The 13,911-nt window shown below is 40.8% G+C and overlaps 2 protein-coding genes across 3 annotated transcripts; both read right to left on the minus strand.

Annotated features, from left to right (window-relative positions):
- Positions 1 to 923: 923 nt before the first annotated feature.
- LOC137198974 (tumor protein D53-like) lies at positions 924 to 4,268 on the minus strand. The gene is made up of 3 exons (XM_067613012.1): positions 3,864 to 4,268; positions 2,855 to 2,903; positions 924 to 2,487 (listed from the first exon to the last, which is right to left on the minus strand). Exons 1-3 carry the CDS (start codon positions 3,917 to 3,919, stop codon positions 2,365 to 2,367), a joined length of 228 nt encoding a protein of 75 aa, XP_067469113.1. The 5' UTR covers positions 3,920 to 4,268; the 3' UTR covers positions 924 to 2,364.
- A 561-nt stretch (positions 4,269 to 4,829) lies between these two features.
- tpd52 (tumor protein D52) lies at positions 4,830 to 11,329 on the minus strand. 2 transcript variants are annotated; one of them, XM_067613010.1, is made up of 5 exons: positions 10,904 to 11,329; positions 7,239 to 7,369; positions 6,105 to 6,253; positions 5,539 to 5,640; positions 4,830 to 4,860 (listed from the first exon to the last, which is right to left on the minus strand). In XM_067613010.1, the coding sequence occupies exons 1-5, from the start codon at positions 11,025 to 11,027 to the stop codon at positions 4,830 to 4,832; spliced, it is 537 nt and encodes a 178-aa protein (XP_067469111.1). In that variant the 5' UTR covers positions 11,028 to 11,329. The 2 variants fall into 2 exon arrangements, with proteins under 2 accessions (XP_067469111.1, XP_067469112.1); XM_067613011.1 differs by lacking the exon at positions 4,830 to 4,860 and having other exon boundaries at positions 5,535 to 5,640; positions 10,904 to 11,327.
- Positions 11,330 to 13,911: the final 2,582 nt, after the last annotated feature.

The raw sequence follows: 13,911 nt of genomic DNA on the forward strand, positions 1-13,911 counted from the left end.
TATGAGTCAGATCAGGAATAGCAGTCAGTCCTGGCACCAGGAAATATTATGTATGATCTGGTATGGATATTGAGAAAAATAAAGCCATCATGTGTAGCTTCTGTGCTTGGCTGCCCTCTTGTGTTCAAACGAGGAACTGCAGCTTGCTTTTTTTTCCCCTCCATCAGTTCCAGTTGTAACCACATATCATCACAGTTGTTACCTTATGTTGTGTCAGCCAAATGTGAACTAGATACAGTGAAAATCTTGCAGCCGTTTCCACCCCCTCACTTCTACATTAAGACAGTTAGCACTGAGTCAGGTTATTTCAGAGGTAATTTTTTAATTAGAGTACATTTCTCCACTCCACTGCTCCAATTAAGAAACCAAACAAATCATATGTGTATGTGTGTGTGTGTGTGTGTGTGTGTGATATGTATGGCTAATTACAGATTAAATCCTCATGTCTGAGATAAAAAGGCTGTAATGAATCCTCTCGGTGATCTAGGTCATGGCTGGAAAGCAATGTTACATGAGGACATAGGATACTGTATTACTGTGAGAAAATCATTACTTGTCATGGCTGACTCAAAATAGCAAACGCCGTTGTGTTACGGTTGGTAAATACAAGATCTTAACACCAGATATCCCTCACTGGACCTGTCTTCTTACATGGTGTTCTGATCTTCAGCCAGTGTGGCAAATTGTATCAATGATGGTTAAGACTGTGTCATGTTTTGCCAGTCGTCCAACAGCAGGGGAAGTCTTGTACTATGAATGTCAGAAATATGTTGAATCCCTGCGTCTTCCATTTGTGTACCAAAAGAAAACCTTTTGTGTGTTCAGATTGGTTCTGAGCGCCCTTCAAGTTTCATTTAACCTCCATTGATTGTAAAACTCCTGTGTCATGCATAACTATGTACTAGAAAAGTGTCTGATGAGAGTAAATGTTCAGTAGTTTAATAATATGAAGCCTAATGCAGCATGAGATTGTCAAGTAAAGAAAATTATTCTGTGATGATTCATACATTTGACATTGCGTCACCCTGTGAAAACTCTGTATCCACAACATTAATTTCCACTTTCTAACAGTAAGATTTTATCAGTTTATTTTGCTAAATAAGCAGGGGAACTTTCTAACCCCATAAAAGGAACAGTTCATCATTCGGTTTATCTGAAAAATTAAAAATCTCCAAATTTGGATTCACTTTATCAAGGCTGTATAAAAACAAGCAGATTTTGATTGTTTTGTGTCTGAACACATTGCCAGAAAATTGTCAAAACCAAAATTTAAGAGGAAAATTGCACCATTACATTATCCTGTGTCAGTGTACAAAGTAACACCAAGCAGTATATTCTTTGGCCTTGCCTTGTTTTTTTTTCTGTATTACAGAGCACAAGCAGGCTAGGTGTTACCTCCCTCGCAGAAACAATGGACAAGTGTTCAAATATTGACTCTGGCTCTGAAAGAGACACATTTATTTCACTCTCACACAGGGTCAAGGCCGAGCCTCGACTGTGTGTTTGCTCTGTCTCTGTTCTGCTGATCTCGGCTGTTTTCCTGTAACTATCGTGGCGTGGACATCGGATTTTGCCAGGCTCTTAACAGTGGGGGGAAAAAGGGGATGGATTTTATTCTCAGGTGTGTTTTTGAAATGCCAGTTTTGGAGTAGGTGACTTCCTACAGCACACAAAAATGCATACATTCATATTGTGAAAACAGTGTCAAGACTACTTTAAGATTGTGTGGTGTCTTCAGATTAATATAATGAAGAAATCAGATTTGTAACCCAAAGTAAACCAAGAATAGCCCCAACATAGAGGCACACAAAACAAATGCTTATAATAATAAACCCAGTATATAATAAGGGCCATGCAGAAGCAATAAGCCAACAACTGCCTGGTTCACATAAAAAGTGTAAATCTTTTTATATTTGTGCAATTTTCTACACTCAAACAAACAAAAACCGTGTGTTAATTTGATAAACAAACAAAAAAAAACCCTAGAAGTATGTTTGGCATCTGAGCTTTGCTGGTTAGACAAAGGCAGAGGAGAAAAAAAAAAGAAGTGCGGGAGGAGAAGGAAAGTCATACAGCAGGGAGGATTTCTCCCACAGCGAGCCACAGCCGACTCAAAAATAAACGGCCGGCACGAGACCACATGCCTGCACCCATCCCATGCTTTCAGTTTCCACACCAGTTAACAAGTGAGCGCACGTGTCAGACAAAAAAGACCAGACAATTAGATCACAGGGAAGGCTGGGGTAAGTCATTTGTTTCCAATAAAAGGGGGAGACTGGCACACAAGAGTTTAGGGGACGAGTGTTGACGGTCCAGGGGTTAGGGGGTCAAGTGAGGAGGGGGTCAGGAGGGGTTAGGCAGGTCTCAGTGCATCGGGGCCTCCTGGGTGGGCGGTTCCTCCGGCTGATCGAGCAAAGACTCGGTGGTGGGGATGCCGCTGTCCTGCTCGCCGGGGTTGGTAGTGGATGTTGATGGACTCATCTTGGTCTGACACAGAGGGAGAAACATCTTTACAATTTAACTTCTAATTTAAATAATATAAATTCCTGTTTTTACTGACACTGAAAAGAGTTGACGAACTGTCTCTGAGCTGTAGCTATATTCAAGCTATGAAATTAAAAAAAGGAATATTACAGACTGATTGGAAGGGTGATGTCTAAAATTGAGTCAAGCTAATGCACCATGACTGAGTCAATATATCTCATTGAGCTGCTAAAGGGCAACATTAGAAAGGAAAAGCAATACTACACAAATACAGTGTAACTAAATTAGTGAAATTTCCTCTATACATTCCTGGTGAACGTCCGTCACTATCACAGCAGTGTGACCTGCAGTCCCGTTTTTAATCCATTACCTTCAGCGTCTCCACTTTCTCCTCAAATGACTTGAAAGTTGGTGCGTTCCTGTGAAAGGACAAGATGTATAAGAGTGAGTGACAAGATCACAGACCGACCTACAGTGTTTGAATTTATCTGATGTTCTCATAATACAGTAGTGTGGTAAAGTGGACATACAGACAAGTCAGCCCTTCAAAAGAAAAAAAAAAAAAAAAAAAAGGGAGCAGGACATCCACTGTGATCGTGTCTTTAGGAGTCACGTTATCTGATACTTGATACAAACAGTGTGGGATTTTCTAATGTGAACCCATTTCTTTCCCTTTCTGTTCTACTGAAAAGGTGTTGAAGAGGTGATTTTCATGAAAACATAATCAAGAGAATCAAGGTGTTTCTTTTAACGTGTTGTGTTTGATTCATACAGTTTAAAAGGAATACAGAAACAGATTGGCGCTCACATTTTTGTGATATATTTGTTGGATATTAGGTCAAATGTTTTTTGGGGTTTTTTGGGGGGTTTGTTTGGGTTTTTTTTTTTTACACAAATACACAGTAGTGCATTGTACTTTTTATATTTTGAGCAAGTGTATCACACAACCAGACCTCTACCTAATCAACTCACTACAGTCTGGAGAAATTGAGCTAAAACCTTTCTTGGAAACTGCGGTGAGACAATAGTGAGTTGTTAAAACTCACTTACAGAAAACCAACCAGAGGAGTCCTTTCTGAAGGTGTCTGTTTTCAAATTCACACCTCAAGGATACTACCTCAGGGTTTCAAAGATGCCTTTTATCACAAGAATTTTGACAAGATTTTTGATAGACCTCTGTCAGCTTGACGAAACTGAAGTCTGATCATGTGATATTATTAAAACTGCAGCTTCACTGATAGCTGTTAAAGTGGCTGTTAGCAGTGGACGCTTTTGCCAACTTCACGCTATATCTTTTTTTAATATATCTATAACATGAAAATACAGGACTACGACTCTTTACCTCTTTCACGTTTTGCCACTGTGTGTCAACCCCTTACCTCATGACAGGCATACTAGCCGAGTGTTGTATTGATCGTATGCTATCCGACAGCATTATGGAGAAGAAAGGGCTCGTTAGTGGTTACATTAGCATAGCAAAGACAGTTTTACACAGGAAGAACAAGAGAGAAACAAGACAGGCACGCATATGCTAGCAGAGTGCACACAGCCTCATTTATTCTACTATATACTGTATGTTCAATAAGCAAGTATTCTCTCAAGTGCATAAATCCTATAAATCCTGCTTTATCCCATTAAGATTGATTGTGTATTAACACAGTGGGTGTGTACTAATCCTGTGTATTATGGGAGAATATCTTGTCATCAGAAACACACGCACACAAAACACCCACAAAGCATTTACATACACACACACACATACACACACACACGCCCACCCTTTGACCCCTGCCAGGTTGCTCTCCACCCCCCCAACCCCCAAACGAGCCCTGTGTTCTAGCTCATCCGTGAGGCTGCATTTCTCAGCATCCTGCAGCTTTGAGGGGCCTAATAATCTTGTTTGCAGCTCAGTAATCCAGAGAGAAGAAGGATGACAGGGAAGACGGCAGATTAGGATCTGGGGGTGGGGCGGGGGGGATCAACTGGAGATAGATTTTAAATGGAACAATCTGTTGTTGGTTTTTTTTAAAAAGCCAGGTTTAATCAGGAAATATTCACAATAATTAGTATTGTCGTGTTTAGATGTCTTCAGCATTTTGAAAGCAATATTGTAAAGTAATTAGAATGGACAATTACACACACACACACACACACACACACACACACACACTATTACCCCTTCATTTCTACATCTATAACTTAGGTGGCAGTTTAGTCAGTAGAATTTGGTGAATAACATGCATTTAAAACATAAAACCAGTGTTCATGCAAAATGAAACAGATGACAGGAGAGAAATTGGAGATAATTCAAAATTTAAGTTAGAAGTTAGATATTTTTGGCTGTCTTACCCAAACATACTAGAAATAGACTGCAACCTGCAAAGGCCAAGTATGGATGTAAGATACAAGATTTGAGTCGTGTGTGTTAATTAATCTCATAGTGAAGCATATTAAATGATTACTGCACAAATCCAAATATGCCACCGATGGAAATCGTGCTGCGGGTTAAAAAACAGGCAAGAATGAGTTAAGCTAAGGCTACACATACTGTAGCTGCTGGTAGACAACTTCCTGCCTTTGGCCATATGCTGCAACATTAACTTGTTCGTACCCATGTCTAATAACTCCCAGACAATAAAATCACGCTATATCCCTGAATTGGTGCATAAAAAAGCTGTAAAGCAACATGTAAAGCTGGAAATTGTCTGTTGAGACATGAATTTTCTTGTCCCATCTGTGGCTGATGGCCAACATGGCTGATACTGACAGATCTTAGCACCTCTTTGTATACTGTAGATACACTGGGCATGGCTAACAGGTAGAAATCCCAGGAAAGAACTAAAGCTATCAGCCCACGTAAATAGCACTTTGAGTGGGAAGAGAGGTATCTGGGAAGAGGTAGGGTGATTTCAAGGAAATAAACCATGAGGTTACTCTACTCAAATCAGTTAAGCGCGGGGGATGGAGCACAAACGTTGCAGCGGAACAATGAATAATATGGTGTCATCATAACTTTTTAAGATATTTGATGTGAAGTCACATTACACATCTCACCTGACATCCTCAAGTTTCCGGCTGATGGCTGAGCCCATAGTAGAGAAGGCTGTTGTGGCCTTCAGCCCTGCCTGAGACAGAGTTTCAGATGTCCTCCTATAGCTGAGTGAGGGACAAGTGATGGGCAGCAAAAAGAGCGGATACAGTATGAGACTGATGAAAAGAGACAAGAGATCAAAGACTGAAGAGAAGCATCAAGGTCAGAACTAAACTTCAATGTCTTTTTTTATTTAAAAAAAACACCTGAAAGCATCAAAATGCTGCTCGTTCCTGTGATGTAAAAACACGTCAAACCGTTTCATACAGGCAGCTTATCAAGAGCACTGACATCTTTCTTCTCATCATATGATAGTGGAGGAAAAAAAGTTCTCCCTCAACTGTGCTGATAGTTAACTGTGTTTCCAGGGTACCAAGATACTGGAAAAAAGATTTATGGTGCATATGTTGGAAAAATGGTGGATAATAAAGCAGCTGGTCATGAGGTTTCTGTTTGGAATTCCATGCAGGTCAAAACATAATAAATGTGTCAAGTCTAACATCAGCATACTGTGCAGGTTAGTACTTACGCGTTGGAGGTGGTGACCTCCTGCCAGGTTTTGGTGATGTTCTGTTTCAGCTCGTTAAGAGGTGTGATACCCAGCTTCCTCTTAATGTCCGCCAACTGCCTCTCCTTGGCTGCCAGCACCTGAGACAGAGTCTGGATCTCATCCTCCACCTGTACACACATACACACACACACACACACACATATACATATAGACAGCTAGAAATGTTTTATATTTGAGGTTTTATATTGTACACACATTGTGCTTAACCTTGTCCCGTCTTAATCCGTTTTAGATTCACTGAGAAACCAAATAACAGCAGCAAAATCAAACACAGAGCGTAAAGGCGCATTAAAAAGTAATGTTTATTTAAGTAATCTTTAAGTAAAGAGAAGCTGCTGAAAGGCACTCAGAACGCGGCCGCTCTATGACAGGCGCTGCAGCTGTCAGCTCTTTTGCAAGAGCGAACCGCTCCCATAATTTGAGAAAGTTTGAACTTTTTAGAAAGGGTCAAATGACATCAACCACTTTTTTCTAAATTAAAGGATTACTCTGGTTATATTGTGCAATTTTCTTTTTATCAATAAGTCCCATTAAAAGAGCAAAGTAAACACAAACAACAAATCGATCTTACTAAAAAGCATTTTCTGTGTATCCAAAGCCTGATAGATCTTATTCCTCTGTGCCATAGAGCTCAGTTGTTGTCCAAAAACTATTTAAAACACATCAAGGAGAATCAACGATGCACTGGGTGACACATTACTTCATTACGATGAGTCAATCCCACAAACGTCTGCTACCATAAATACCCACTACTACAGCAAATCTGCAGCTAAATATAGACCCCAACAAACACACTATTTAGCCAATGAAAGAGATGCTTGGTTTTATGTTTTTATGTTACAATCACAAGTGGTAGAGTTGCGGGACATAATGGCTGTCATAGAAATGGAAAATTAAGCAGTAATCCAACATAAGTGGTTGAGCGCAATGGGAACCGAGCACTCTGTGTGAACACAGCCTGGCCTTGTTTGAGATGAAAAGACCTTCCCCACTATTTGCAAGGACAGCTATCTTTAAATACAACAGATTGGTTCCAACACCTGATCTTGACTCCCTGTACCATGACCTCTTTAATCCCTGATTCCTCCTGACCTTGACTAGCTCCTCTTGTAGCTCCTGCCGCTCCTCCTCCGTCAAGGCAGCGGGAGGAGGGGAAGTAGGACTGACAGACGTCACTGCATCTTCTCCCACCTCTGGAACTGAATCGGGATGCTGCTGTGCACCTTGGAGGTAAAATTTAAAAACAAACAAACAAACCATAAATCAGTGCTTCTTACTTTTTAAAAGACACATTCACATGTAGGCACCTGTGTTTGCAGCGTGACAGCGAACAGGTGGCATGAGAGGGGAGGCTAATGTTGGTTGTCAAGCACAGGCTGTCACGCTGTCCCTCTGGGGGATAAGGAGAAGAAAGGAAGCTGGTAGTAGGTGAATGGATGAAGGATATCAGAGAGTTGGATAAGGAACATTAACGATGTAACAATGCTGTTTGATGGTAGGCTGTAGCAGCCTTTCAGGAACATACAGTTGCACAAAACTCTCTCTCTCTATCTCTCTCTCATAGACACTTGTGTTTTCTCTCCACACACATACAGTGCACAGTGTACACACTTGTCTTTGATGTTGCTGCCTCTGACAGAGCTGTGCCCGGTAGGAGCAGCAGTGCATCAATAATACAAAGAACTTCCTGGATGGAGACATCCTGGACTCAGACAGCGTGAGAGAACACTAGAGCAAAGGGGTTGTTAGGATCTGTCAGTCAAAAGGACAACGGCGGCTGGGGATGTTCTGGGCCGGAGCTGAGCTGGAAGAGGAAGACACAACTGTCTCTGAGTTCATTTTTTATTTTTATCTGGACTTTCCTCATATTTCAAGGGTTGAGAGTAAAAATAAGCGTGAATTAAGAGGCCAAAATAAACCTGAGAGTCGATTTCAACAAAACATTGGTCTTGTATATATTTTTAAAATTCTAAACCTGCTACCATCATGCTGCTGGTATTTACACTGCCCTTTGTAAATAGAGTAAGAAGCTAAATAGCATTCCTTAACTGGCTAATTACCCGTAGAATGAGCAGAAACATCTTTGTTTGGCTATTTATAAACAGAAAACATTACGGTGTGCAAATGTGTTTATGGAAAAATTGCATTTGTTCGGCTATTTATAAACAGAAAACATTATGGTGTGTCAGATTAAAGAGCTTTGGGGTATTTGTTCAATTAGTCTCCTTAAAGCAATAGTTTAACATTTTAGAAAATGTTCATTCCCACACAAGTTAGATGAGAATATTGATACCACTTTCATATTTGTTTGGTAAATATACGACTAAAAGCCAGCAGTTTCTCAACAGATTAAACAAATGAGATATAGTGTATTAATTAGTGAGTTTTAGAGGTGCTAGCCGTTTCCCCCCATTTTCTTTTTATGCTAAGGTAAGCTAACATGCTAACCAGCTGTACACTAAATAACACTGGTGATGATAATAATAATAATGATAATGATAATAAGCTGTATGATAATCTGTATTTGAAATGAGCAACTCCTAATTTCCTGCTGCAATGCTAACATTTCACACCTGTAGCCACACCCACACAGTGATGTCACAGTATACTGACACACCCATGTGTACACTAAGGTGTACACATGGGTGCTACAAGGTGAGAAGTTAAACCACTGGAGGTCAGCAAAGACAGGATTTTTAGCTGACCTTTACCTTAGAGCGAGGCTCTTCAGAGAGACTTATTTTACCTGTATGAACTACTGTATGCATTTGTTTTACAGTATTTTCTTATCTCATGTTTAGGGATGATTTAAGATATAATTTGTCTAAAAGGAATAACCTTTCACACTAACAGGTCCGTCCTATGATCGGCGGCCCTTTAACATCTTTTCTCAGTCAACAAACTCCACATCTTCCCCTCCCACCTCATTCCAATCATTTGGCACCCGTCCTCTCCTTCATGTCACACCCCACTACTCCCAATACTTTTTTTAACATTTTAGCCGAGATGGTTGGATGTTTGGTGCAGACAGAGATACCAAATTCACAAGAATGCAGTGATATATACTCCCACAAAGACAACTGTGGAATTTCCTCACAACTGTCTACAGAGTTGCTTATGAAATAATGTCTCCCAATCTACCAATCACATAGTATTATAAACTGAGTGCTGGGTTGCACCATTACTAGTTCTAACACCTGCTTACAGCGACAGGATTGTGTAATTGACACTTCCCCTTATAACGGCGGTGCCTCTGCAACAGCCTAGTATTTTCTTGTTTTATGTAACGTACATTATACTGCTCAAGAACTGAGTTTTTGTCAAACACACAATATCTCCCATCACCTCTGGGTGAGAAGTACAGGTTCCGTAGGCCGACGCCTCGCCTGATTCATCTGCTAAGCAAAATTTTGTAATAAATTCCTGCAGGCAGCAATGTGAGATGTGTGTGTTTGAGCTATGCATAAGCAATTGTATGCCTCTGAGGTGTGTTTCTATCAGTAGGTGCTGAGAGCTGGAGAGAGAAAAAACAACACTCAAAGGGAGAGAGAAAGAGAGAAGTTTATATGCGAGTGTAGGCAGAAGTTTGGCTTGCTACACTAAACTACATACCCACCCACATTACTGTCCTACCCCTTTAGTTTAGCTCATTTCCTCTTAGACTAACTATGTTCTACCCCATGACCACCTACTGTAACTCTGTGTAGCAGTCAACTGCATAACAACTCATTAGAAAAGCGAGGCCATAAAGCTGAAGCATGCCTGAAAAGAGACATTTTTAACAGACTCTCCTCTGTTGTGATAATGAGTCAAAAAAAAAAAGTCTCTGCTATTGTTTAAGCCCACTGAACTGGAGTTGATAGATTACTTTGTTCAATCTGGAAGCTGATTTGTTTTTCTGTTTGTTCGGTCCCATGTATTATGCAATCTTATTGTTTAAATACAAGGATGTGACCAGCAATGGTGACAATGCAATAACAGAACTGGTTATATGTCTATAAATATAGAATATAGACACATCTTTGATCTGGTACTCTATATTCTACCTCCATACCCCATAAGAGACATACAGCTTGGCAAAGTTACTTCACATTCAACAAAGCATCTGTGACAAACAGAAATATAGAGATAGAAGATTAAGCTATCCCAGAGTTGTTTGAGCAGGTTGCCCAAACGCGTGAGATTACTGGATCAATCTTTGTTTGTGAGACAGACATGCCACTGTGGTACGTCGGCTGCCTCCAAAATGTGAACTTAACATTATATCGACTTGATTCAACAGATCAAGATGTAACACAAACAAAATCAAACAGCAAATTCACTACAAAGGTGGCTGAAATAGAGTTTCTGTGAGCGGAAAGACTTAAAATTATAACACCAATATTTTGTTAAGGAAAAATTGAAAGACAGTACAACTTCAATAGGCAAGAACTGCCAAAACCTTCCTTTCCTAATATGATCATAGCTGTAAAATAATCATTGTAAGTATGGTTTTCTGAAATATAAGTGATGACTAGAAGCTAAAGCAAAAGCAAAAGCTGCTATCACACACACATGCACACACACACCACTGCCACCAATTATCACTTGTTCCCTCCCCCTTCCAGTTTGTGTTCCCCAAAATTCTTCCCCTCCAGTGAACCAAACCAATGTTTTGTCTCTCTGTCCAGCACACACTCACACACACACACACACACACACACACGCACACACACACAGACCCTCCACCCAGCCTCTCCCTTTCCTCCTAAGATTACCTCTGGTTTTGACAGCTGGCGAGCTGGGTGGTGTGTCGCTGTAGGCCGGAGAGAGGTAGAGGTAGCTGGTGTTGACTCCTTGCTCAAAGTCAAATGGAGAGTGGTATTCCTCCAGAGGCTCCATGTTTACGGCTCGCTGTGTGTTGTTAGCCGGAGCAACTACCACCTTCCTATCACCACCACTACCTAAGCAAAGCCAGACAAGTGCTGATTGTCTGCATGTGATTCGGCCGCGTGCTGGTCGTCTCTGTGTCTCCTTGTTTACAGCGTCCTGGCCTCTTCTGGTGTGTGTGTGTGTGACAGACACACGCTCAATGTCCAAGTGTGTGTGTGTGGATGGGAGAAGGTTTTGTATTGGCTTTCAGGTGGTCAGAAGGTCAGAGTGAAACTACAGTGAAGCTGGTTTTCCATTTTCTGTTTCTGCGGAAGGCCAAGGCACCTTTCTTGCTGTTAATAAGTTACCTGTCCCTTCAAGCAGCTGTTGCAGCACGCACACACACACACACACTCCACACACACCCTCCCTCTTCCTCTTTCCTGTAATCCCAAAGGTCAATTCTCAATCCATCCTTCAAACATCCATTTGCGTAATCAGTACCGTTTTCCCGACGCTATCCACTGTTAGCAGAGCTAGCACTGCGGTGATATTGCATGACACTCTATTCGCCAGTTTCAATACTCTCAGGTCTCTCTGTCAATTCCCTCCCTCCTTCACTTTCTGTTATCCAAGGAGGAAAAAAAAAAAAAAAAGAGGTCTCATTTGTGTGGGCTGGTCACGTGATGTGCGTGGGAGGGAGGGGGGGGGGGCATGAAATGAAAAGCATAATCTGCAGTGTCCCAGATTACAGCGAAGCGCTAATCTGGGGTGGCCAGTCCAGCTTGGAGCAGCAGTAATGCTAGTCAGCTCGAATGGAGGGGAGAGGATGCCAGAGGCTATACTAGGTATTGTGTGTGTGTATGTGGGGCGGAGAACACTCTGTGTGGTAAAGTGAACATGTACACGAGAGCAAAGGTATGAAGCACCCTTATAAAACCACTTAACCACAGAAAAACACACTCTTTCAGTAAGATATTTTTCCAGCAAATTCAGAAGGTAATCATCATGTCACACTAAAGGAGAGATACTTGTATGAGGAAGGAATTCGCGCTGCACAAAGAGAAGATATACTGTATACACAAATATGTCACGTTTCACTCAAAGAAATTGATTGAGTGTCAATAGACAGTAAGCATCGCAGTGTATCTGAACACCTGCTGACGCTCCACTCTGCAGTGAAGTGAAGTGGAAAGGCAGCCTGCTGACAGATGAAATCAAGATTACTGTAAATGAACTATTCCTAATAGGAAGCACGGCTAAAATACAAATGTAAATTAGTTTTAAGATTATCTTGTGATACCTTAGGACAGAGCACTTTGATGCCAGAATCAAGATGGAGGAGTTTGTTGTGGTTGAACATTGACTGCTGGAAATAACATGCTTTGGAAAAACTGCTTTCTGACTTGCATGGTCAGACTCTTGCTTTCACTCCCCCATTATTGAAAATGAAAAGCTACGGTCATGACAACATTAACATCCACACTTGTGGGCTAATGAGAGCAGCTCAATACAGAAATGTTTACCACTACTAAGTCCATTTTAAAACAAACCACGTTCTGTACTACAGTGAGCGCCCTTCAGCCAACTTCAACTACCATTCCTCTGTGGTTAAGAGCCAGACGAGCATGTTTGTGTGATCTTGTCCCGGAAATACCTCACATTAAGAGAGACTGATAGGACACTACCCTGGAAGTATTGAAGCACTGGGGGGGGGCAAATACCACAACAAGTGAAGAGAATGGAGTTTTCAACTGCACTTGTGTGCACTACAAAATGTATGAAAGATTATTTTTTTATATACAGATTGATAAAACTGATGATGTTCTGCACAGCTGCACTTAATTATACATTCAGACAACAATTCATTAACTACGAATTTTGTTTTAACAGCATGCTGATAACATCTGGATTTATACTTTCCCAAACTGTTTAACAGTCTAATTGATGTCCATCACACATCACATGGAAACTGAAACACACATTCAGCTGGCAAATATTACTGTATTTTATTAAAGGAGAAAGCTGGTTACGTAACTGCTTTGTGGTATTAATTCATGTGACAACACCATGTAGTATGATTTACATTATTTACACATTCTCCTAATATAATAGCAGTGACATTATAATGGCAGTGCCAGATGATAAATAATAAATATAAAGGTACTGCCCAGCCTGATTGTAGTGTATGTGTGACAGTCCTGCACAATGAAAGACAGGCTGTGGGACATGCACAGCTAACTGATGCAGCTACAGTGTGCCCTGATCTGCAGAGTCAGCCTCCATTGCACTGTGCTTCCATTTAGCAAGGTCAGCCCAGGAAGTGACACACATACAGTCGCCCATCGCAAACTATCAAGTGTCAACATGCACTGAAATAGGCCTACATCGAGTACAATGAATCCTTGCCAGCTCAACTCCCCTCTCTCTTGCTCCTCAGATGTTTGTACTTTTGATTCCTTTTCGTTTGCTGTGAAGCGTTCACATTGTGCGGCGGTATTGCAGCTGAGAGCCTTAACACAAGGACGCATTCAAAAGATCCATGCATACACATCAGCCTCCATCCTACTGCATATTCACTGTAAAAGTCCAAATCTGTTTATTGCAACGGTAGAAAGAAAACAGAGAGATACAAAATATGATTGTGTCAAAACTACCATTAATGGAGAGAAAAATTAAATGTTCACATCTTACTGTAATAATACAGGACAGAGCTCCCTACAGGATGAGCTCAACATTACTTCCACTCTGCTGCCCTTCTGACCAATGGAGCCACTGATTCATGAGAGACACTGGATTCATGTGACATTTAAAAAGAAAATGACTGGTATGCTTGAATTGGATAAATTATTAAATATATGGAATAAAAATTCCAAAGTAATAAATTTGCTTTGAAAATCATCCCTGTCAAAAA

The sequence above is a fragment of the Thunnus thynnus genome, chromosome 15, assembly GCF_963924715.1.
Source record: "Thunnus thynnus chromosome 15, fThuThy2.1, whole genome shotgun sequence".
NCBI classification, from domain to species: Eukaryota; Metazoa; Chordata; class Actinopteri; order Scombriformes; family Scombridae; genus Thunnus; species Thunnus thynnus.

Coding starts and splice junctions, on each gene's coding strand:
- tpd52 (XM_067613010.1), bottom strand. CDS start 11,027: ATGGAGCCTCTGGAGGAATACCACTCTCCATTTGACTTTGAGCAAGGA. Junction 7,370..10,903: donor GCCAGCTGTCAAAACCAGAG/GTAATCTTAGGA, acceptor TTTACCTCCAAG/GTGCACAGCAGCATCCCGAT. Junction 5,641..6,104: donor GAGGTCACCACCTCCAACGC/GTAAGTACTAAC, acceptor TCCCTCACTCAG/CTATAGGAGGACATCTGAAA.
- LOC137198974 (XM_067613012.1), bottom strand. CDS start 3,919: ATGCTGTCGGATAGCATACGATCAATACAACACTCGGCTAGTATGCCT. Junction 2,904..3,863: donor GCTAGTATGCCTGTCATGAG/GTAAGGGGTTGA, acceptor GTCCTTTCACAG/GAACGCACCAACTTTCAAGT. Junction 2,488..2,854: donor AGAAAGTGGAGACGCTGAAG/GTAATGGATTAA, acceptor CCTCTGTGTCAG/ACCAAGATGAGTCCATCAAC.